This window comes from Lichenostomus cassidix, chromosome 1 (genome assembly GCF_008360975.1).
Source record: "Lichenostomus cassidix isolate B80296 chromosome 1, HeHo_3.0, whole genome shotgun sequence".
NCBI lineage: Eukaryota > Metazoa > Chordata > Aves > Passeriformes > Meliphagidae > Lichenostomus > Lichenostomus cassidix.
Window position 1 is genome coordinate 8,039,707 of NC_139479.1, and position 12,782 is coordinate 8,052,488.

Genomic DNA, 12,782 nt, shown 5'->3' on the forward strand with positions numbered 1-12,782 from the left:
TCCATTATCCCTGTAGGAAGCTGACTGAGTGCCTGGGGGAAGCAGAAGAGTGCAGGGTGCTCCTGAATCCTATTTCAGAGAGGAAAAAAGGATCTCCAACTGCTGCTGAAAAATGGCTGTGAAAGCACCTTCCTGTGTGAGTCTTTTACTTAACAGCCTCCAATGAAATGAGGCAAATTACAGATGGATTGACTGGTTCAGTGCATCACACAGAAAAATGAAACTCCAAGAAGTCTGTAAGGGGCTTGTTCTCTGACCACTGATTCTTTCCCACATTTGCTTCTGGACAAAGTGGGTGTGAAATGTAATGGCAGCAGCAGAGTAGTATTATATACAGGTATTATTTTATACAGGTGAGCACACAGAGAATAATTGAAAAACATTGTGAATGAAATCTTCTAACAATTCTAAGAGTGTGTGATTTACCTTACACTAACATTGTACCAATGTTTCTGGGATAAGGATTATCATTTTTCCATGTAAAACTTGTGAAGTGGTATGAATCTGGTTAATGAAAGGATAGTGAAAGTATTTTCAGAACAAATGTGAACAAATTTATGAAACTTACATCTGGCGTCCAATGTGTTAAAAAACACAAAAGGAGCAGAGTCACAAGAATAGGCATAGTCCTCTGATAATAAAGGCTGGCAGAAAGAAGGAAAAGGCTTAATACTTGCCTGACGACAAAGATACCCTAGAAACTGCAATGGAAGGTGTTCCAGATGGTTTCCTACAGTGTTTCTTTACTAAATCTTCAGGTACACTTTCACTTGCTGGAATAATCATGTCATTTTCTAAGCCAGTGTCCTGCCCAATAAGAAAAATGTACATGCCATAAATACAAAACCAAAGCTTATTCACTATTAGTCTATAAAAACATGATTTCTATTAGATTACAGAGCTCCAAAGCTCCTTTAACATCCAGTCTATTATTGAATGTATGTAGATTCCAATCCAATCTGCTTTGCTTAGCACTGATCATGCACAAAATTTGCACAAAGATGCAATTCTTGCTTACATTCTGAGTTTGCAGCTGAAGAATCAGAGCAAAGTATTAGGGAAAAGAAACACTCAAATCTGTTCAAAGTTTGCTCAGCTTAGAAATCAGAAAAAAAAAAAAGGAAGAAAAGACAAAACCTATGGTTTTCATACTGGCATAATGATTTCAGCCAAGGCAAAACCAAATGGACTTGAACTAATTAAATTATGCCAGTATAACCCCTTAAATAAAGCCAGTATGTTTGATATAATTATAACCTTTTGTCTTTCTGTAAAAGAAAGGCTAATAAAATAACTCCATCTAAATTAAATTGATTTTTCAAACAAATCCAATGCACTTGAAAACAAGTCAGTCTATGTGCCAGCAAGAACATAAATAAAACAATTATTAATTTCTTTACAGCTCCCAAAACTGCCCTTAATATACAATAACTTATTTTTTTATTAGGAAAGACAACATATTAGACCAAGTGTCTGGAAGTTAGAAAGAAAACTGATGCTTTCAATAGGGCTCTGATCTAAACAGTCATCTGTTAATATAACCTTTTTTCCAAACATTAATGGGAAATACATCCCAAGAGGCCTAACAACATGTGGGAGGAATTATTCTGATAATGTGTTTATCACACATTTTGTGTTATGGAATTATTTATGCAGAGCCCAGTGTCCAAAGCCAGAAAAAACCTAAAATCAGTTTAGCCTGATTTTCTGCAAGTGCTGGACTTGCAAAATTTCCCTCAGAAGTCAGTGGGAGAATGCTGGATTGTGCATGCTTGAAAATCACATCCTTATTTCACAGCACTTACTCAAGGCTCTGAAGTGCCAAAAATGCTTATCCCCATCCCTTGTGGCTCCCAGCTCAGAATCTGTAACTCATTATACAATGCTGGACATCATCAGCAAGTTCTGGACAAAAGAGAAATGCCTGCTGACCCCAAAACCACATCACTGATAAGAGCATGACAAATTCTGCTCCAGCAGAGATCTCCGCAGGCCCCAGCAGAACACAGGGAGAAACCAGATTTTCTCTGTCAGGCTCATCCTTGCTGTGCCACAAATGGATCTGAGTGGGCAGAGAGCAGCCAGGTCACCTTGTTTGGTGGCAGCTGTGATGGAGCAGCCCCAGCCCTGTGCTTACCTGGCTGTAATCCACAGTCATGCTGCGTGTGCTGAGCGCCGCAGAGCGCGGCAGGGAGGGCTTGGGAGAGCTGACCCTGCTCAGGGTGCCCAGAGCCCCTCTGGCATGGACTGCAGCTGCCCCTGCACTGCTGCTGCCCAGGGAAAGAGTGCTGCCTCTGTGGGGACAGAGAGGAAGGAAGGGTTATTGCTCTGAGCAAACCCAGCAGCTCGTTCAGCAAACCGCTGCAGGAAGAGTGCTGTGCTGACAGGTTATGGGAATGACCACTGGATAGCCCTGAGGGACTGTGGGATCACCTGGAGAGAAAAACACAGGCAAAAGTACAATTGCTTTATACACAGAAATCATACAAGCACTGTCAGAACTTCTCCCAGGACTGCAGATGGGCAGCTCTTGTCCAGCAGCTGCATTTGTCCATGTTCAATCCACCTCATTCACCTCCCAGCAGGAGCTGGGTCAGCTTCTGCATCCCTTCCTGCTCCTTGGTGTGAAGGGAAACAACATGACAGTTCTGGACACTTCTACAGCCCATGTAATGCCAGCACTGTCTTCAGAAAGTCTAAAATCCTTGGCTATCTGCTTTCCAGCTTCTCCAGGAAAACACCAACTTGTTCACTGTTCTATTTGTGTTACAATAATGACTCTTGACCCAACCTGACTGATTCTTTCAACCAGTGTGGAAAAACAGGAAAGTTGGACAGGTCTTCTTGGAGGTTTCATGTTAGCAAAAGTGACAAAAAATCATCATCTGTGACCAGTATATCAGACCCTAATTGCTGTCTTACATCACATTATGTGAAAATTTTTCCACGGGACATTTTCTATTGGAAAATACTAGTAAGCCCATGTGAACACTAAGGGTTAGAAAGGGTAGGCTGTTGCACTTTCTTAACCTTTTCAAACACTGAAAATTATTTAAAAATGTGTCCTCTGTTCCTATTTCAGTCTGCTATTGAGAGAAAGATTTGACATATTTTATACAGGTTAAGTAGACAAGAGAAAAATCATGTTGTGACTATGCCAGGCTTTTCCTTGTGGTAGACAATATGTCAGTGCAATGGGGTAGGGTGCCTGTGAAAATGAGCCTGAAATTCCCACACTATTTCTCCTAGAAATAAAATGACCTGATGCAGCTTCCCAGCTCATTCAGCAGCAAAATCAGCAAACATCTTTTGCTGGAGTAGAAATAAACCAGTAGGAGAGGTGAATTAACAGCCTGGGTCTCCCTGTTCCCAGCTCAGTCTATCTTCTCTTAAATGGAAATGTGTAAAAAAAATAACAATTCTCTCTCAGTTTCCCTGCTGGTAGGTGAAATATTACCAATTTTGACAATGTTACTTGCAGTTTGGCACAGGACACCAATTTCACCAGGTGAGAGTGAGATGACAAGCAGAGAAGTTGCCATAATTACTTAATACCTGATTTAGCAAGTCCTGCACTCTGGCTCTGGGAAACAGCTAGAAAATTATGATTTATGTGAAAGTAAAGCAAGGCAATCAAACATAAAAGCAATCTTTATAGACTACTTCACTCTTTGTAAGTCTGTACTGAGAGTTTATCAGGTGCTTAATTCCACCACCCAAACAAGATTATTTTGCTTCATTTATGCTTAACTGCACGACAACTTTCTTGTAGTTTGGCACATAAAAATGAGTTTACAGACCTCTCACAAGCATCTCTTTGGTCTTATCCTGGTAAACGCTCAGAGAAAGCTACTAATATTGCATAAAATCGGTATTAAGCAGCACAGATGCCAGATTCCTGAGGTTTTGTCTCTTATACCCTTCACTCATCTCTATTCAATGAAAAGCAAAAGAAATAAAAAAAACCAGCAAAAATTCTACTTTTGGTCTCATAGAAGTCAGGTATGAGGCTGATTAGATACAGAATGCCTAATAACCTCAGTGAAAAAAATTGTGAACTGGATGGACCAAAGAAGAAAACTAGCTGGAAAGCTGGATTGGCTGCTAAGTGCTGCAGCATTCAGTGGAAAAAAAATAAATAAAATTTTCACCTGTCAAGAAGATTGCCATCATCAGCTTTAGGCACATTGCAGAACATCTAGAAACTGGGATTTTGAATTGTAGGTAACAAACAGAAGCAAGTTCATTCTTAAACAAGAAGGTTCACCTATGTATATACTAAACTCCATGATGTTCCTTTTACCTGTTGTCCTTTGTTCCTGCATATCTCTTTGGAGTCTCCCAGAAACACTGGTTTAGAGATGAAAATTGCTGTTGGAACTTACAGCAAATTAGTATTATTTTTTCAAACCAAACTGTAAAATTTCTAGGTGTGTGCACCTGAGCAAAGAATGTAGGTCTATATCCAGTGTAGGCTGTCCAACTGAACAAGGGAAAGGTGAGTTGTTTTGGCTTCATTTTGAAGGTAGGACATGAGAGGAATGTTGCATCTGGCATTTTAAAATGCCATCAGAGTCAATAGCAGAGATCTCTTGGGCCCAGCAGAACAATAAATGGAATCCTACTAGAAATACTTGGGACAATAATCATGGAAAGAGAAGGGTAAACAGCATTTAAAGAAGAAAACATAAATTGTAATCAATTAATATGTCATTACAAAAGAGCATCAGAGAGCCTCAGTTCTGTAACAAGAACACAGCTCATCAGTTAAAAGTCAGAAAACAAAATCCAACATACTGACATCAATAACCAGCTGAACACAGGGAGAGTAAAACAAGACTAGTGGAGATAATTTTTAGGTTTGTTGGGCATTTTTTGATAATTTTTTGGTATTTTTTGGTTCCTTTTGTGAGCACAAGCTCTGTTTCTCAGGCAGTAGTAAACTAGGCATCCCAAGACATAGAGCAGCCCAGGGCACTGTCACACAGCCCCAGGTCAGTCCCAGCAGGAGCTGTCCCACATTCCTGCTCACCTCTCAGAGCACAGAGCTGACTTTCCACCATGCAGACTTGGGCTTTCAGCCTCTGAGCCTGTGCTCCTTTCACCTTCATCTCTTCCATATGTAATTTCTCCTCTGGTAACTGCCCTGATAACCTTCCTGTTGAAAAAAGGGAATAAAAGATCTTTAAAGGTGTGATGTGCACAGTCCATTAATTTAATCTGTCTAACCTATGGACAACTCTGGATATAAGGGTCAACAGAGCACCAAGTCTGGTTGTGGAACTGGTTCCTGGGGGGAAAAACATAATATTTATTAAAAACTGCATTTTAAGACACCAAAACATTAAAATATTCCTACTATTCAAGCTTAGAACCAGAAGTGCCTTTTGTGAAAACTCCTCTCTATTTTTTTAGGAATTTATAATTAGCAAAGTATTTTTGACTAAGTATGTGTATTTTCCCCTAGAAAATTATGCTCTATGTATTTTCTCTTGTAGATATTTCTAGAATTGTATGCATCAGATGCCACAAACATGCCATTTCCCCCAAAACAACAATAGACTCTTAAATTTTCCCATTACACTGCCAGTAGCAGCTGGCCCCAAAAGAGCCTTGCTAAAACAAATCCACTCATGAGATAAATGAATGTGGAACCTGAGGGAGGGAGAAACAAGCAAGGAAGAGGAACAGTAATGAAATACTTCTAAAAGAGGCCACAAAATAGACTAGGCAAAGCAAGACGAATTCTTGTAAGATTAAATTTCTGTTGTGGGGAATGTCACCACCAAAACCATTTCTGGGCACAAACAGAAAAAAGCACCACTAAGATAAACAACAATCAAAAAACCAATTGTTTCTCATAGGGGAACATGACTAATTGAATTGCTTAAAGGACTTAAATGGAAGGAGGATTAGAAAAGTAAACTTTAATGTACTCTTACTATAGCTACCACTTATCATGACTCAGAGCAAAATCTAGGCCCTATTTATAGAGGATTCCCTAAGCTGGTTCTTTCTTCACCATAATTTGAGAGGCCAGAGGCATTCCAGTGCTCCTTTTCCCTATATTAAAGAGAGATAAATCACTTGTATTGATCTCTGGAGTCACTGGAACAGGTAATTCCATACCCATCTCTGCTCAGAAGCAAAAAAAACATGTAGAAAGCATCCACCTGCCCTATCTGTAGGATCCCCAACAAAAATGTGTTCTTCCTTTCAACAGAAACAAAGTTTTCCAACTACCATGGAGTAGACATGATATGAACTTGCATCCAATTTTTCTTCCCATTCACCCAAGAGCCTCAAGTTTGATCCAGACATCACTTGTGCAGCCACACAGTCAATGCATTTTTCCTGTGTCCCCAGAGAGAGAGGGGAACCTTTAAAGTGTTTGCCCTCAAAGGGCACAGACAAACTGGGTTTGAACCCTGCAAGGGGAGCAGCAGCAGCTCTGCTTATTCACTGTTTCTCACACTCACTCTTAGGCTGCATTTGCACTGCTGGAAGCTAAAGGAAAACTTGACTTATGAGCCAAACTGACCAATATACATCAAAAACTGGCCTTACAAATACTATTTTATTGCATTTGCTTCTATGGCAAGCCTGCCTTTAGGGACACTCTGTTACTTCTGAGTAGAAACAAGAAAAATGCAGGAGTAAAATTGACTTTTTTTTTCTGCTACCTTTATAGCTGAAGAATAATTCCTGCTGCATTTCCTAGGAAACAGCAATCTAATTAAGTATGCCTTTAAATGAAGGCTGTTTCTAATCCCAGGAAGTTTGAGGCTGATGTGGAAGACTGAAAAAACTCAAAAGAACACCTATCCAACCATATACAGCTATTTTCAGATTTATCAGTTTTCAAAAAAACCCCAGAAACTGAAACAAAACCCAACAACAACAAAACAAAAGGATTTACCCAATTTTTCTAGGTCTGCTAAAGACAGATTTGTGCCCATTTGTGGAGGAGGCTGGTACATCTGGCTTCTTTTCTTCATTTTCTTGGGGTTGATCTTTGAATGTTCTTTCTTCATCTGTATTGCAAACTGTGTCTGGAGTGGAGGGGGAAAGAAAATAAAAAGTGAACTTCTGCACAAAAAGCACAGCACATGTCAAACAACCCACAAAAATCTATAATGAGGAAACCTTGGGATTTCCCTGGCTTTTCCTTTTAATAAAATAAAACTTTAACTTGAGGTGTTCCTCATTATCAGCTCTTGTTTTGACAGACTGTTCACCCAAAAGTGCAAGGGCAGCTTTTGGACAAACCTGGGCAAAAGGAAAGTCTGAACACCTGGATAGAGCCCCTGCTCTGGCAGACAGCACAGGAGTTCACATTTTTTCTTCAGAATCGAAAAAGAAAACTTAAGTAGTTTTTACCTGTGACTATCACAAAAAAAGAGAGCTAAAGGCTCTCTTGTGAAAGGATTTAAAGTGAAGGAGGATTAGAAAAGTAAACTTCAATGCACTGAGTTTAGATCTCTTCGTACAGCTAACGTTCCTGGAAGAAATTGAGAATGAACTTTCAGAGTCTCTGCTGCTGGGCTTTGCAGCTGAATAACACTTCCCACCTGTTTGGACAGTGAGATTTTCAGAATCTCCCTATCTCCACAGAGATAATTCTCTCATATAGGCCTTACCTTTCCTGATTATTAATCATTCACAAATCGCTGTATAGTAGGACACGAATAAAAAGGTAAGTATAAATACTGATTATACTTAGAGTTCCCAGAGTCAGGAATAAGATACAAGTCAAACATTCAAGAAAACAAGGTTTTGAACATATTAAGCACAAGCAAATCTCCCTCTTGGGGTCTGTACCTGGGTATTTGTGTAAGATAGACTGTCTGACAACATCAGTTCCAAGATTTGATTGTTTGAAGCGCTTTGCTCTCTCTTCAAAAAACCATTCTCCTGTCACTATCCGCAGCTCTCTGCATGGGGAAAATTGAAACAGCCAGAGACAAATACACATTAACTAACTTGCCAACCAAAGCTACTGCAGTTCATCAATCAACTGCCAAGATCTCAGATTCTGGACAACACTTGCACAGTTCAAAGTAAAGAGGAGAGAGATTGATTGTAGAGCTTGGGATAACAGGACACACAGCAGAAAAACATCACCTTACTTTGTGAATAGAAAGGAATTTTTAGTAGATGGAAATTTACTTGGCAAAAAAGTATTTCAACCACTTTTACAAGATTTCTGTAAAGAACACATAACAAACTGTGATCCTGGTCTTTTGTGAACTATTCAATGTCACAGTTTTCAAAATCTCCAAAATTACAAGAGACATAGAAATAGCAACAGTGGATTGAAGGTGAAAATCCCCTACTAAAGCTCCTGCCAGATGAATCAGCAGTTCATGGACCCAAAGTGGTCCTAAACAGGCTCCTGCAAGTCCATAGATATTTTTCATTTCTAGTTTTACATGCTGACACTATGTGCAGTTTCTTCACATGAATTAGCTCTGTGTCAGAGGCTCAGAGCAACGAAAATTTGTCTTTGCTGCTGTTCTGGATAATGCTGCTTTTCCTGGCTTCAAATTCTTTCCCCTATCATAGCAATTAAGAAAACCTGTTCTGGCACTGCTGGTTGTTTTCCTGGGTATATTTTTATGCTGGTTGTTAGCCTTTTCCTGAATTAGTTTCATTATGGCATGAAAGAGCATCACCCTTTCTACTGCCTCACTACACATAACTGATGGCAAAAAGCTACTAATCATGAATTCTCTAATAAAAAGCAAATAAACAAACTAATAAACCCCAAACATTAAAGACTGATTTAGCTCCAGACATGTTCCTGCTTACTGTTCAATAAGCAAACTTATTTTCAAAACTCTACTGGAAAAGAAATCATCCAGTCTCTTGGGCATGAAAATTACTACAGATGGATTTGGAGCACTGATCAATATCTTCACTATTAAATTATTTCTGAGTCATGCCTGAATGGAGTCTTACTTGAGAAAATACTAAAAATTACAGAATAACATCCTGAAACTGGTGAAAAGACCCTAATATTATCAGTTTGTCCTAACCTGTTAATGAATCATGATTCTTTGCATGACTCACTAAAAAAACAATTTGAAAAATCAAAATCCCAAACACATGTCCACAAGCATAGAAATGGATTATTGCCTTATCTTGTTATTGCAGACTCCTGGTGACAAAATCCTCCATAACTCATCATCATGATTGCTCAGTCAGTATGAAAGGTATTAAATAAAACCTCTATGCTTCAACTGGGAGTTTTTAAATGACTTCTGTTGGTTCCAAACACTGAAAAGGATTCACTTCATTAGCAACTATGCATGGCCTGGCTGGTGTGAAAAATGTTTTTTCTCTGAATGTGTATTTTCACAATTCCCTTACAGCATGTACTTCTCTGTGAAGTTATTTTACACTGAGATTTACAGCATGTTTAATATCTTATATCAAACTATAAACCTTCCAGACCTTTCACTACACCATCAAATTCCACTGCAATGTGAATGAAATATCACATTACAGTATGATCTACATAGATCATTCTTTTTTTTCTTCAGTTACTACCGAGTTTGACCATAAAACTCCACAAGTGCTGTTTTCCCCTTGGATGGAGATTTCACCCATCCCTAATATCTTACCAGAAATACTTCACTTGATCAAAGTCAGACAGAACACTACTATTGGGTGTACTTTTCATGTATAATGAGCAGTTCACACAAAGACTTGTGTTCATGCTATCTTGATCACTCACACATGTCAGGAGTATCTATTAAAAGAATTTTTGTTCTACATATTAATAGAAATTACTTCAGATCAAATGATTGCCTAAGTCTCTGACTTGAAGTTTGAATTTCATAATTGCATTTGACATTCTGATTCAAAAATTGAAGAGCAAGTCTTATAATAATAACATTATTTTCATGCAATTATGACAAGGGGAGTCTCTTTCCTACTAAGATAGAAGAAAGATGCTCTATTTCAGGTACAGGATTTAAATGAACCCTTTCTCCCTAAATAACTGTTTCAGGTGAAAAGTAAGAGTACATTGAATCAGCGTTTGCAGGTTTTGTTTTGTTTGTAAAATGGGCCCAAGGTCCATTCTGACTGCAGATCACAGTGTTTAGCATTTTCTTTACTTTCTCAGTCAGCATGTAACCCATGATGTAAACAATATGTATAATTTCTTCCAAAACAGGATTTAGACTGGCATTCCAAGGTGTTCAACAGATGCTGAAGTCAGTAGCTTTAGAAAGAAGGAAAACAGTGTTATAAATTGTAATAACAGCAATTTTTGCCTGATTGCTCTTTCCTACGCTCAGAACAGCTAGGAAAATTCACATTGAAGCAGTTAAGTTTAGTACCAAATACCTTAGGGATCTGCTAAAATCCTTATATTAATTACTGATCCTCCTCCTCACATCATCATGTGAGAGGGAGCAGGTTATGGTTCCGTGCTTCTTCCCCCTCTGTGATCTCCAATTAAACAAATTAACTTTAATGATGTGCTGCTCAGTTTAAAAACAAAGCATAACCTATGGGCTGTCCCTGTCAAAAACTCAGATCTTCCACTCTCACTTTTGAGAGACTTCATGGCTAAATGTTCAACTAATAATAACAAAATCGTTTAAGATGGAAAGTCCCAAATTTTAATTTCAATTATTTCCTTAGGGCAAAGCCCCACATCAGTAAAACAATTTGGTCATCCTGTCTAACTCACATCCACAGCAGAGGCAAGATGTTCAGCCTACCTTCCTTTCCATCCCCTCTTCCTCAAGTTATTTTTCTTCCTCCTCAGGAGGAAAATGTGGAAAAAACGGCAAACCCAAAGACCAGATAAAATGCAGCCTGTGCTTGAACATACCAAAGCATATACCCTCATCTTTGTGTGTATTCAGTTCCACAGAGTATTTTCTGTAAGATAAACTAATTCCACTCTAAGTTTTATTACACTGTGAGGCTATTAAACAGAAATTTTTGACCCTGTGAAAAGAAGGCAAACTTGCCTAGAAGTTACTAAAATAAAATTATAAGAAATTTGAAAAGCATTTTCATACTAAAACACTGGAAATACCTCTATTTTTAGGCTCCTAATGGGAATAAATGTTACTAAGAGGTACTGATGAATTTTCATGACACATTAAGACAGCTTAATTATTTCAAAGATGAAGATAAATTTCCCACTAATGCTTTTTTCTGCTTTAATCACTTTGACTACCTAGGCATTTGATATATAAAGGCAGAGCTCTCTGATACTTAGACACACTTGCAATAAGGAATACAGACAGCATCACGGTGTGAAATATGCCCATTAGAAGACTGCTGGAAGAACTTTATTTCCCTCAATCTATTGATCATTTTGTCTGCCAAATGCGAAACAGAAACTGATCATAATTTAAGAAGATGCAGGGGGGGAAAAAAGAGATTTTAATGGAATTTTTCTCGTTTAACACCCATGTTTGAAAGCTCCTGATGACCTCAGTTCCTTGAATGCAGGAAGTGGAGTAGAAAGGTTCCTCCTTCAAGTGCATCACTACATACAGGCTTGTTTTACCTCATTAAACAGCACAACAAAAGCTCTCAAACACAATTGAGATGGATAAAGACTTTTTGTCTGACCTTAGTAGCTGCAGAACTAAGAGTTTGGCTGAAGACTTAGCTCTAATCCTTCTTGACCTGCAAATGCTTTACCTCGAGACTTTCTTTTAGCTGCTAATAACACCCATGAGGGGCAAAATCCAATTGAGTAATTTTCTCTTCGTGGACATTCAAGGAGATATCCTTTTACAGTAAGTGTAAACTGTAAGACAACTCACATGTAAACCTGCTTGTTATACTTAAAAACACTGATGAACAACTCTCACTATTCCCATTCAAATGTCTTCCCTCAAATTCACTAAATCTCTTTTTTTTAAAGCCTTTCAGAATGTAATTAATGTATTTTTATCAGCTTCCCCATCCCAATAAGCTGTTTTTCAGGCAAGTCTGTCTCTGGAGAAATAGCAGATGAAATGCTCTAAACATTATTTTATAGAAGTCAGATCCTCTTGTTGCCAGATGATGTTTTGATTGACAGATGAACAAAGAGACTGTGTTCTTGAATCAACTGGTACTCCACCCCTATAGCCACCATCATGTTACTATGTTGTGTTTAACGTTTTTTAATTTGTTCAGATAATATTGTGCTTTACCATATACTTATAAAATTAGCATCTTGAAATTATTGTTCTTCAAATCAAAGTCAGCATACTTGCAGTTTGCCACCTTTTTTTTCTTCTTTTTAACTTATTTTTGGTAGCAGGACACAAATCCACCATAAATTTTAAAGCAATAACGTTTGATCCCATGCCTTGTGACAAAATGCCCTTTCACTGAACTAGAGGTATCCCAAACTCCAGTGTTAGGACTGGATAGGCAGGACTCAAAAAGCTCAGAAGGAAAGAAAGGTTGAAATGTGTTAAATGCAGCAACAGGCAGGAGTTGATTGTATTACCTACATTCTTTTTATTGACACAAGGTTTTTTTTTTTTCAACAACCATTTTGGATTATCTGTGTAATTCAAGTGATTTCTGCAATAATTTCTGCAGTAATTGTCTCTTTGAATGAACACACTCCCCACCCAGTACCAGACTTCCTTCTCTGACCCCAGATGTAATAATTGGGTTTTCTAACAGTTCTGAAAATCTTCTGGATGTATTCCTGCAGGTGTAATTCATAAGAGGACTTGTACAAGTTACTGCTATGACCTTAAGTTACTGCTATCACCTTAAATAGCACTTAAAGGACACTCTTGAGG

At 38.3% G+C, this 12,782-nt stretch overlaps 1 protein-coding gene across 1 annotated transcript in view; it reads right to left on the reverse strand.

Annotated features, from left to right (window-relative positions):
* The window catches only part of SYTL5 (synaptotagmin like 5), a 74,705-nt gene that overhangs the window by 24,476 nt on the left and 37,447 nt on the right, over positions 1-12,782 (reverse strand). Inside the window, exons 4-8 of the mRNA XM_085049238.1 lie at positions 7,822-7,934; positions 6,920-7,052; positions 5,033-5,158; positions 2,138-2,294; positions 678-807 (exon numbers count right to left, since the gene is read on the reverse strand). Of these exons, the coding sequence (XP_084905364.1) occupies positions 678-807; positions 2,138-2,294; positions 5,033-5,158; positions 6,920-7,052; positions 7,822-7,934 (659 nt within the window). The remainder of the gene's footprint in view (positions 1-677; positions 808-2,137; positions 2,295-5,032; positions 5,159-6,919; positions 7,053-7,821; positions 7,935-12,782) is intronic.